The sequence below is a fragment of the Lepidochelys kempii genome, chromosome 21, assembly GCF_965140285.1.
Source record: "Lepidochelys kempii isolate rLepKem1 chromosome 21, rLepKem1.hap1, whole genome shotgun sequence".
Lineage (NCBI taxonomy): Eukaryota > Metazoa > Chordata > Testudines > Cheloniidae > Lepidochelys > Lepidochelys kempii.
The window spans coordinates 6,598,185-6,610,635 of NC_136400.1; the positions used below are offsets into that span (position 1 = coordinate 6,598,185).

The 12,451-nt window shown below is 48.7% G+C and overlaps 1 protein-coding gene across 2 annotated transcripts in view; it reads left to right on the top strand.

The window, feature by feature from the left end:
- SLC45A3 (solute carrier family 45 member 3) overlaps positions 1–5,933 on the top strand; it is a 39,937-nt gene extending 34,004 nt beyond the window's left edge. For both annotated transcript variants that reach the window (XM_073320081.2, XM_073320083.2), the window contains exon 5: positions 391–5,933. In XM_073320081.2, coding sequence (XP_073176182.1) covers positions 391–828 — 438 coding nt within the window. In that variant the 3' untranslated portion in view covers positions 829–5,933. The remainder of the gene's footprint in view (positions 1–390) is intronic.
- Positions 5,934–12,451: the final 6,518 nt, after the last annotated feature.

Below are 12,451 nucleotides of genomic sequence, written 5' to 3' on the forward strand. Positions count from 1 at the left end.
GTTGAGACGCTCCCTGGCGTTGGTGATGCTTGAAGCGAACACACAAAGGTACCGCTTGGAGCCAAGTTACTGCAGCAGGTCAGTGTCACCTTGAATCTGAAGCCTAACAAAGAAGTTCCTGCCAATCTTACCTGCTGCTGGAAACCATCAAACTTGCCCCAGACTTGCTGCAAACGTCTCCAGCCTTTAGCCAAACCTGACCTGAGGATTTTCACAGGACTGGAACAATTTGAAGCCAGGGGAAGTTTTGCCAGGCCGAGGGGTGTATCGCTCCAGCTCTGCCCTGCTCTAGCTAACGGCACCACTCTCCTGGTCCGCTCTCTGGCTCTTTAGGGCTTCACCACCCCCTGCAGTTTCTCACTTTCCCTCTCTCTTTATTTTGTCTCTCAGGTATTTTTGCATAAGTACAAAAGCAAAGAAGAGGAAGATGCGGCTCAGCTGGATAAGAAATCAGGCTTCCCCAAAGGCCCCCTCTCCAGCCAGAAGCTGACCTACCAGAATGGCCATTCTGGGGGCCTCTTCTCCTCTCCTCCAGCTGCCAGCTCGGCCATGTGCGTCGGCTCCCCCTGCGAGGTCTCGCTCATGATGAGGGTGGGAGACTCTGACCCTGCAGCACCCGGTCGAGGGATCTGCCTGGACCTGGCCATTTTAGACAGCGCTTTCCTTCTTTCTCAGGTGGTCCCATCCCTTGTCATGGGGTCGATCGTCCAGTTTACGCAGTCGGTGACTGCCTACATGGCGTTCGCCACCGGCCTCGGGTTGGTGGCTATTTACTTTGCAACCAAAGTCGTCTTTGATAAAAGCGACATGGCCAAGTATTCGGTGTAAAACGGGGTATGTGTGCACGTGGCACAGTACAAACACGTGCATTGACACTATATAATGGGGCAGGCTGCACGCTGTGCACCCCTCCTTTCTGTCTCTCGTGCTGTTTCTGTGGGGCACGTACCTGGGGAGAGGTGGTTGGGCTAAGCGCGGGTGTATTAGGAAGGGCACCATGCTGTTCTATCTCCCACCATCCGAGTTTGCCCTGTGGTGCCTTTGTCTGAGAGCGGTGTTGCACAGAGGGCATCAATGAAGTGAAAGGAGAAGAGTTTCCCTTCAATCACAGGGTTAAATTTCTGTACAATTCCCCCGAGGGAGGGAGGCAGTTGCATCCCAGAGGGAGAGTGCTCCTCCTCTCATTTGTGGAGAGACCAGCTTAAATCCTGCCTTGCTCTGGCAGGCTTCACCTTGCTTCGGAAATGTAAATCCCCTCTCTGACTGGTGGCTGCTGTGGACTGGAATATTCGGGGGACAGGCGGGAGGGTGCCGCATTGGCAGAGCGGGGGGAAGACCTCCAGGGTTGGAATGGGGCATTGCCGGTCAGGACGCGGGTGCATTGGCAGAGCTGTGTGGAAGCAGTCCTGCATGGCACAGGGGTGCTGGAGGTGCATGGGCAGAGTCTGGCTCTGTCCAGGGCTAGTAATCCCATTGCTCTGGTGAGCACCACACTAAGTGACCACTCGGTGTTAGTGCACCCCAGGCCACCCTGCTGCACTGGCTGGCCGCTCTGTGCACCTCAAGTGCCTGAAACCTATTTGCAGTGGCCTTATAAAATGGCCTGGTTCAAGGCAGTAGGCAGAGTTGATTTAACAAGGCTCCAGGGCCGTGTTTTTATGGCACTGCTCAGACCTCATTAGCCTGAACATTACCCTGTATTCAAGTGTAATAATCCCCAGCGGGATGTGCGGAGTCTGGTGTCCTCTGTACCCTGCAGGGGCTGGAAGCACTTATCCTTTGTCCCCCTGCCTGAGGCATGTTAACGGGACACCCTGTCCTAGGTCACTGCTGTGAAGTCCTTTCCATGTAGGAGATGCACAAAGCCCTTGAATGAGATCCTGTCCCAGCTGCCCTGTTGCATGGCTGAATAATTGGACGTGCTGCCCTCTCTTCGGGCCACGTTCACTGATGGTGTGAAAAGGCACATATACCCTGCCCTTTGAAAGGTGTGCAGGAGACTCTTCCGCTGCATAAACCCCTGCTGGTGCCTAGCCTTGCCATCCCTTCCTTGTCCTTATTCATCCCACATGGCTGTGCCTGCCCCCTCCCTCCCCACCTCATGAGATGCTTCCTCCATTTCAAATCTCTTGTTCCTCACATTCTCTGTCTTCTCCACCCACATTGGGTCCCCTTGATGCCTATTCCCCTCCACTCGGGAATAGCCTTGACGCTGATTGGGTGCAGTTGTTCCCTCCGACAGGAGAGTAAGCTGGAGCAGACTCGAGAGGTGACCCTGTAGCATGTCCTGGGTTCTACTCCTCTGTAGGGTCATTTTTCTGCTTTGCCCCTTTTTCAAAGGGAAGAAGCCAAGAATGACCTTTCCACTGATCTGGCCCTGCTCTTGCTGCCATGAATTGATGGCAGAGCTGTCTGGATTCTGAGATCCTGCTGCTGCAGAGGTCATTCCCAGCTAAGAGGATATTCCCGGATCAGTTATATCCCACCCGCCATGAGTCACCCTTATGGAAACACGGGGTGTCTGGGCTGCAACACAAGCCAGAACTAGTAGAACTTGAGTTAGCAAACTGTGGGTTTGTTCACCTAGGGCCTGAGCATCTGTGCTCGTTTGGAACCCCAGGTTAGGAACTGTTGAACCCTGGGCCCCAACCTGGGGCTCCAGCATCTACACTATATTATGTGGGCCCAAATTCAACCACCCACAGACCGGACTTCCTCACACCCTACCAACATGTGGTTGCTCTAGCCCTTTGTTTGTGGTGCAGTGTTGGAAAACTTGACTGTCCACCAAACTTGACTGTCCAGAAGCCAAAGAAAGTCTAGCCTATGGGATTGTGGGATACTTTTGGCAGACTCCCAGAGCATGCATCCAGGGAGGTTGTGTCTACACTGCAAAGCCATGGGGCTTGAACGCTGGGTCCAGTTTGACTTGGACTCTCCATCCCCATGTGGTTCTGAGCCCTGAATTAGCGCAATTTGTGTGTATGGAGAAGGGGGGTTAGGCCTGAGCCTGAGTTCAAACCCTGGGCTTACACTGCAGTGTAGACACCCCTATAAAGTCTTCAGTGATTAAATTGCACCTGTTCCCATCTCCCATTTTAACTTCAGAAACCCATTAGACCTTGGGAAAATTATCAAAAGCAGAAATGCCAGCTGGGACCTAACTCCCATTGAAAACCAAACTGCCACTCGGGCCTCTGAAAATCTCTCTAATGGTTTTTTAAATCCTTGGCTCTTCTATTTTTTCATTCACAGTGGGACTGGCTTCCCCTGCCCCTTGCTATCATTCTTCCCGTGGGGAACTGCTCCACCAGCAAACCTTTTAAACAAGAATCCTGTGAGTCCAGATAATGCCTGGGCCAAGGAGCCAACTCAATAAACCACCTTCTAACCAGTGGGATCAATGCCCCTATTCCAAAGGACGGGGAGAAGAGGGAAGGGCAGACACAAGGGCCAGCAGCCAGTCAGGAGCTAGTATGGAACTTTACCATGTCAAGTTAAGCCATGGGGCTGATAGCATGGGAAATGAGTTCACAGTGCCCCATATGCCAATAGAGGCCTTTGCTTCCAGCACTCCCAATCTCTTTAGCTTTAACCTAGATCCCTCACTGCCAAGCCTACCCCAAGTCATTCTATTTTCCAGCTGTAGGGAGAACCTTCCCAATGAGCTCATTTGGCGGGGGGGTTGGATTTTCCCCCATGCACGTTTCTGGAGAGTGTGTGTGTACGTGTGCACGTGCCTCCATTCTGGCTGGGCTCATAGAGATTAATCTCCAGCTCACTGAGTAGAAATCTGTGCTCTGGGCCCAGAAGGTCATGTCTTCTGATTCCATCGACAGAATTTTCTGGGGGAAGGGCCAGTGGCTGGAAATCACCCTTCTAATTTCCTTCCATCCCCCACACCACCCAAAACAAAATCCCACCCACCATTTTTTGGATGAAGTAGACCAGCCACGGCACCTATCTCAAACTGGTATGTCATAATGTTAAATATAATGAAGTGTGTTTTAATAATGTATTAGAGGCTGAAGTAACCCACCCTTGCAATGAGCAATTATATGTGGGTTGCAGATGGGAAGTTATGTACTATGTAAGGAAAACCCCTTTACATTGTATAGCAGAAAGGAGCAGGGGGAAATCTTAAAGAGGCACAATGTATTTACCTAAGATGGCATTTGTTCAGGATGCCAGGCCTAATGATCAAACTCTGTAATAACCACTGACCACAATATTCAAACCAAGTCCATTCAGTGGCCTGGTTTTTCGAAAGCGCTGAACACCCTTTAAAGTCACTGGGAGCTGCTGGGGGCTCAGCACTTCGGCAAACCACTTATTTAAGAACTAAATATAAATTAGGTTTGAAAATAATGGTCCATGAGCGCTCTGGACGTCTTGACCACTCACCTGAAAGATGCATGGAAAAGTGATGGGGTGGAGGAGAAGTGAAGGCCTACTTGTAATATGCTCAGGTCTCAGGCAGGCACCGCCTAGAACAATAAACACCACAAATCTTGAACCAGAGCCTCTCCTTTGCCCCTGATTAAACATAGGCTGAGATTTTCAGAGGGAGTTGGGCACCCAAATCCCAGTGTAAACCTGAGCCTTTGTCTCTACTGTCATGCTCTGACCTGGCCTGTCCCAGGAGAGGGCAGACCCTGTGTGCAAAAGGAGCCTAGTCAGTAGCCAAGACATGATGTCAGGGGAGGTGGCTGTGTTTACTTCTTTTGTGTTTGAAAAGAGAGAGTTGAGCAACTGAACTTCTGACTCCCCAGCTAACTTTCGTTTGTATCTGCACCACCTAGTTCTAGGTGGGGCTCCAATTGCCCCCGTTCTGACCTGAGCGGTAGCAGATCCTGGTCTCCTGAGCTCTCCATTTCAACTGGGAAGACACAGCAGGCTCTGGGAATTGCCGGAACTGTGGGGGGCTTTATCTGTCTCAGCCGGATAGAGGCTTTCCCATCACTAGTGGCAAAGGAGGGTAGTGGCACTCTAGTGGGGTTTGTTCATAGTAAATAAGCTAAGAAGTTGTCCTCTCCCTCTTCAGCCCAGTGGGTATCTCAGAGGGAGAAGCTAATTAATGTCCGGCTTGCCAGCAGGGGAGTCCAGATTTCCCCCCTACAGAGCACTGAGTTGAGCAGCTCCCTTTTCCTCACTTTGCCTGCTGGGCTGCATGCCAGGAGGTGGCATGGTGGGAGGATGGGGATGGGAGAGAGGAGTGCAAGCCAAGAGCTAGCCATGGCTTCAGCTCCAAACATCCCTGGCTCCCCTGTGAGGTCAGGCCCAGATTGTCTCAGGCCCATCTCTAGTAGGAAAACTGCTGTTTCTGAGCGAATGCAAAGACCACAGCTCTGCCCGGATAATGAGCACGTACATGGTGCATCTACACAGGGATAAAAGAGCTGATTCAGGCTCGCGAGACTCGGGCTATGGGGCTAAAAATTGTGGTGTAGACATTCAGGCCGGAGCCTGAGCACTTGGAGCCTCCAACCTGTTGCTGAAGTAACTTGTGTGTAGATGTAAAAATCTCTGTAGAATGCAAATCATACCCTCCAACCTTCAACCACTGGTGTAAGGTCCGTAAAGGAAAGGGCAGGCAGTTCCTGGGAACTCTGCTGGGTTTGGATGGTAGATCCATTCCCTCTCCATTGGGGAATCATATTATGCCTCTCCCTTCTTGGTTGCCCCAGGGGTGTTTAAAGGGAACACCTTCAGTGGTGTTGGGTCAGTGGAGAAGACTATAAAGGTAGGGTTGGGTCTTTCTTTTCTAATGCATGAGTGCATTATTGTGAATCTCTTGTCTAGGGACGGATGTTTTGATGCTGTTTTCTTTCAGGAAGATACACTGTCTGCAATATGGTCCTCTCTTATTTATTTAGTGGAGTAAATATTTTGTACAGTGTAAGGAGAGGGATATTATAAAATTTATTAAGGAGGGAAATAAAAAACTTTTACGTTGGATCAGTGTGTGTGTCACTGAGTTAACTGCACTGCTTTGTGCATGAGAGATGAGCCAGAAATCTTCCTCTAATTCCCCACTCTGAACACTGGTGGGCCGGATAAAGCAGTGACCCACATCTCACCTCCAAGCCACTGTTGCCCTTCTTTGTATGGCCTGATTGTGCTGGAAGACATGGGGAACCATAAAGCAGCCAGGGAAGGAGGAGACCGGATGAATGAAGACTCCCTTCCAGTGAAACATGTGCCTCTCCTTTCTTTTCCACCAGCACCAGGAAGACCTTGCAAGGGGTGAGCTCATTTGGGGAGGACAAGCTCCCGACCTGCTGCACATCAATCCATGACGGCTCGGAGTGCGACATGGGCCACAAGCCAAGCCCACAAAAGTGCACTGGCCAAGTGGAGAGCAGGGCATCCTCTGTCCTAAGGAGCAAACTCGATGACTGTTTGTATTCATACAGCAGTAGGAACGGTGTTCAAAACTCCATGCGGGATGAGTTGATGATGCCTGTGCCTCCCACATTTTGGATAGCTCTATTGCCAAGCTGTGCTCCACCCACAACTTTCCCTACAGCAGAGGTTGCCATCAACTTATGTCACCACCGCCTCCCTTCCTGGCAGACTTTTGCCTGGCTCTGGGTCAGAGTCCATGGAAGCCAGCCCAGACTTGGCAATAAATCGGATCCAGTAATAATTTCTGATGTCGACCTCCCTCCCCACAATGTCCTCCCCCGCTCCCCCTGCAAAACACTTCTCTCTGGCTTTAGTTCCTGCCCTGCTCCCTGTGCTCTTGGTATCCGTGTTTGAGGAGACTGTTAGAATTGCCCCTCTTAGGAGGAGAACACAGCTGAGCCTGGCTTCTCTGCTCTCTCTCGCTGTGCCAGCAGATGGTGCTGCAACAGGAGTTCTACCGCAAGAATGTTTTTCTGCTGAATGCATCCGATGAAGTGAGCTGTAGCTTACGCCCAAATAAATGGGTCGGTCTCTAAGGGGCCACAAGTCCTCCTGTTCTTTTTGCGGATACAGACGAACACGGCTGCTACGCTGAAACCTGCAAGAATACTGTATTTCCTTCTGTCCCCAACCTGTTTCCTGAATCTTTTCGCTTCTGCAAACTGCATCCCTTGCTGACAAGTGAGCAGCTCACAGCCTTACAGACACAGAACCAAGACTGGACTGCGGGTGAGACACCTGAAAGGTAGCAGGCAGGCTGCAGCCCTGCACAGCTGCAGATGAGCCACTAATTTCTACAGCATCCCAAGTGTGCTAGGAGTATCATTGGCAAATACAGTGACACCATCCCTGTCCTGAGAAGCATCCAGAGTAAGGTACTGGGACTTGATGAGACTGCAGGCACCCGTCCACAGGGAACACCGTGCAGAGTGGGAGCCTAATGTAGCCCATGGCCCACTGTGTGTTATTTCTCCCCCTTTGTGCCCAATCTACAGAGGACATGCGTCGATTACAGCCCCCAGCACGGACTCATGCTGTGATCCATGATGCCTTTCACCCCTGGATGGGCATGCACAGCAGGTCATAGTCTGACCCAGGATGACAGGTGCTTCTGAAATACTTTAGATGAACAGGCCAGGCTCTGTAGCTCAGGCTGTAGAGAGTCCTGCTTATAGCTCTAGAGGTCCCTGGTGTGTTAGCCAAATTGGGAGCCGAACTGGCATGATGTGATAAGAGCCTCATTGCTGATGTGATGAATAAGGAGGGGAGAGGAAGACCAGGCTAACAATCAGATATCCAGCAAGGGCTAGAGTACGAACCCATGCTTTATCCGGAGTTTTATCATTGTTTTATCATTTGCAATATAATGTGCCGTTGTGTTGCCTAGGAAGGAGCACCAATGAGTGAATCCTCACAAAATCCCTGCAAGGTGGCTAAGTATTGTGTGGCCCCTATTTACAGGGGGGAAACTGAGGCACAGAGTCAGGCACTGACTTGTGTGCAGTCCTCTCAGCAAATCAACAGAAGAGTCATAAACAGCACTTGTCTTCACCAAGTGACCAGCCAGCTTCCCCTGTTCCAAAATTAAAACATTAATGAATTTTTTCATTCATGCCATTTAAATTTAATGCCATGAAAATATTTCAGGGTCAAACTCTGATCTCTGGCCCAGGAGAGTAAATCTGGACTAATTCCATTGGCTTTGACGCAGTTACTTTGCATTTACACTGTAGTAAATGACGACAGAATCTAGCTCCTCTTGAACATATTTCATCCTTAAACCCACCTTTTTTTAAAGAGACTCTTTCCACTTCAACATTTTCAGCTAGAAGAGTTATTTTTTAGAAGCAATCCCTGCAATTGCGCAGAGACTGGAGGAAAACTGATTTTGTTCTAGTCTATCTGGGTGTTTGCCTTGTGCGGCGGACCATAGGTGCTGGAACTAAGGGTGCTGGGGGTGCTGCAGCATCCCCTGGCTTGAAGTGGTTTCCATCATACACAGGGTTTACAGTTTGGTTCAATGGCTCTCAGCCCCAGCTCTCAGCCCCCCCACTATACAAATTGTTCCAGCCCCCCCCCCCCCCCCCGCGTCGGACAGCACTGTGTGTGGTTCCTTTCATAGTTTCCCCTGTTGTTTATGTGCACCTTCCACAAAGCAACAGAAGAGAGGAGGTCATTTATAATAACACAAACGCTTTCCCTTTAAAAAAAGTTAAGCTAGGGCCAGATCTTTGAAGGTATTTAGGCATCAGAAGATACAGACACACGGCTCAGGCGGTTACAAAAGTGCCTTGACAGCTAGGGCCTAGAGGCTGCTTAGCCCCAGAGAGGCTGGAACTTTGGAATGTTGCTAGGGTGTAGGGTCGGTTCAGACTTGCTTTCTGATTCCTGCACCTCTACACGCTGTGTAGTCCGCTCCACGCCACTCCCTGCTGCAGAGCAAGGGAGAAACATAAGGCTTGAGCCTGCAAATCTTTACTACTGGGTCTAGATCTGACTAGGGTGAGTAGGCTGCTGGGGGACTGCTCATGTCAGTATGCACAGCTCTCGGTAGTAAGGGGCTGCAGGACTGGACCCAAAGACTGGCTAGGGAACAGCCTTGCATGCAACACCTGTTTTACAGGGCACAAGAAAACACATATTGGGTGAAATTTAGCCCTGTGCAGAGTCACAACAGAAGGCCTCTCCATCCCTTAAGTCCACGCAGTGGGATGTAGGGAGTCCAAAGATCTTGTGCATATGGGTGAGTTTTGCCCTAATGGAATAACAGAACAGCTGCTACTGGGGCAACTTGTGTGATGCTCAGGTGTGAGTCAAAGCAGCAGGCGGGTGACGGCTTACTTCTGTTATTAAACCTGTCCCTGGTGCTGGTGGCCAGGGAGAGTAAGGGGCATTGGGTTGCTTCCTCTAGGGGTGGGGTACGGGATTTTCTCTTCCAAGGCTGATGTAATTTTTTTGGTCCCTTCTTGCTGCGAAGCTGCATTCATAAAGGAGGCTAAGGTGTAATAAAGAAACTCTCGGCTCTGCTTACACATCACTGATTTATTGGCTTAGCAGCCTGGCTGTTTTACTGATGAAACCTTGTGGTGCCCTCTCCTGGTACATGGACAGAAAATCACATACACAGTTTCAGAAAAGAACAGGGTTGTGGAGGAAGCAGAAATTAGCACAAACTGAAGGTGGGCTCGATTCCAGTTCCTTGTAGCACACCATGGCAACATTCAAACCAGTACAAAGATTGGCTTTGTTAGCCAAGCCATCCAGCTGAGAGAACTGGGGCAAAACATTTCTGAGACGTAACCAAAGGAATCTACTAGGTGGGAAAATGACTCAAGAACGAGACAGACCCTTAAAAAGCAATTACCCTGGAAGACACTTTAAAAAATGACCAGCCTTCTCTAGACACATTGGGACAACGCAAGACCTAAAGAAAAACCTCAGTTCAGGGAAACATGTAGCTCAGATAATAAATATATTAAAGCAGTGGCTCTCAACCTTTCCAGACTACTGTACCCCTTTCAGGAGTCTGATTTGCCCCCAAGTTTCACTTCACTTAAAAATTACTTGCTTACAAAATCAGACATTAAAATACAGTATCACAGCACACTAGTACTGAAACATTGCTGACTTTCTCATTTTTACTCTATATTTATAAAAGAAATCAGTTGGAATGTAAATATTGCACTGACACTTCAGTGTATCATATATAGACCAGTATAAGCAAGTCAGTGTCTGTATGAAAATGTAGTTTGTACTGACTTCATGGGGCTTTTTATGTAGCCTGTTGTACAACTAAGCAAATACCTAGATACTTTGATGTACCCCCTGGAAAACCTCTGTGTACCCTCAGGGGTACGTGCACCCCGGCCAAGAACCACTGTATTAAACCAAGTACTGAAATGCAGCACTGAATGTGTGCAGGGAGCCCTTCTGAAATTATTTAACTTAACCTTCCAGTCTAGACACGTTGCTGGAGTATGACCAGCTGGACTCATTAATACACAGAAGCAGAGATGGCCTCAAACAACATGAGCAACTATTCTGCAGCATCCTCAATAAACTAATATTGCAATGCCTGACCGGCACCAGCATAACCCATCCCAAGAAATAGCTCTGTGATCTTGGTGCTGTAAAGAAAACACTAATTTGTCAAAGACACCTAAGGTCATTTAAAATTGAATAGGGGTTGGATGCCAACTATCTTCAGGCTCTTTTGAAACCCTCCATGTAGATTGATAAAACTATCCAATTAAACTATCTGACAATATAATTCAACCCTCTCTGTTGTAAAGAAGTGAAGTTCAGGGCCCAGATTTGTCAGCAAATCGTTACAATGATTCAGGTAAAATCAAGGCACTGAAGAAAAAAATAAATCAAAATGAAAGCTTGATCGTCACGTATATGATCGCCCCCATGTGTCAACAAATCTAACAGCCTGAGCAGCAGAGCAAACAACCAAGAAAGGCTCATAGCATTAGAACCACAGCGACAACACAAAGGGAACCACAAATTTGAAACAACAAGCTAGACTGCTACAGCTCCTTTCACAAAATGATCCTGCTCGTGGGTTATCTCACGGCAGTGAAATGTGCAAAGCCTTCACCAAATACAAAATCAATTGCCATACACGGGAGGTGGAAAGCACAGACTGAACCTATGAGAAGTGCAGGTGTGGAACCCATGTGACAAAGGAGGGAGAGAAAGAAGTGAGATAGAGAAGTGCTTCCCAGTGTCTGGAATGGACACAGGCTCAAACCCAAAACACCATTCTTGAGAAAACCGTACCTACCTCTGCCAGAGACCTGCAAACTCTGTCTCTTTTACACCCTGGCAGCACTCGTGCAGCTTGTCCTGCCAGCAAAGTGCGACTGAAATGAAAGACTCTTTCAAAATCCATTTATTCAGGAGTCATTAACTGTTCCTACCTGCTAGAACATGATATTTAACTTCTGGAGAAACCTGGGCTATTCCCAGCATAAATTAAGGGAGGAAATGGAACAGGGTGGTAAACTGCAGGAGGAATAAAAGCAGTATCGCCTCAGGAGGACCAAGCTGGTGATCTGATAAACCAGGATACAAGTCAACACAGTATTGTGAGCTTCCAGGAGAGAACATGCTCGGCCATGCCACGAAGAGAAGAAAGGATGAAGGTTTCATGAGGGTGTGTTGAGGAACATGTGAGCTGTTGGATGGCAAGAGAAAAGGTTAGCTGAAGACTAGGCAGGAGTCCACTGCAACAAATTTGTAGACCTGGATATGACCCTTGCTTCTGCATATGGACACTTCGCAGAGGGTTTCAAAACCATTGTGTCATATCCAGATGGGTTTTTTTAAATTCCCCACATGGGACATTTCCTTTTTAGAAAAAAGGGAGTTAGGTCCAGATCCTCAAAGGTATTTAGGCTCCTAACTTCCATCAAAATCAATCATCTTTGAAGTTCTGGGCCTTAGAGTGAAAATAAGTGACAAGACAAGGAGTCCCATGAGAAGGGACTGAGGGAAACAATAGCCTCTGCAACAAGCCCAGCCCCACAGTCTACAGGCAGTGTAAATAGAGGGGAAGAGCAATCTGGACTCTTTGGTGCTAGGACCTGCTCTGCCACTAATTCACTGTGTTACTTTAACGAGTCATTACACTTGTGGGCACAGATGGTAGTTAGGTGCCGTCCTCCCACCGAAAGTCACTACGCTTAAGGCTAGGCCTTTGAATATCTCCCCTTAAATCAGGCTCTAGTATTTTCCCCCCTTCACTTGAATTCCCAGCTTTGCCTGTTGCTAATGTCTCTGTCTGATTTAAGGCCTCTTTGGAGTGCGAAGCAGGAGGAATTCCTTTCTCAAGTCAAGTCCTAGCAGGTGTACAAAACGGCTCCCGTGCAGAGGATCGTATGGTCAGTGCTTTGATGGAGGATGCTCCAGAAATGTCAAATGTGATGGAATCTGTGCATCCCCCACATGCCTGCATGAAGAATGTTATTAATCGATTATTATATCTTATAATTATTCTGGACTGGTGGAGCCTGGATCCCAGTGTCCCTAGTGATTG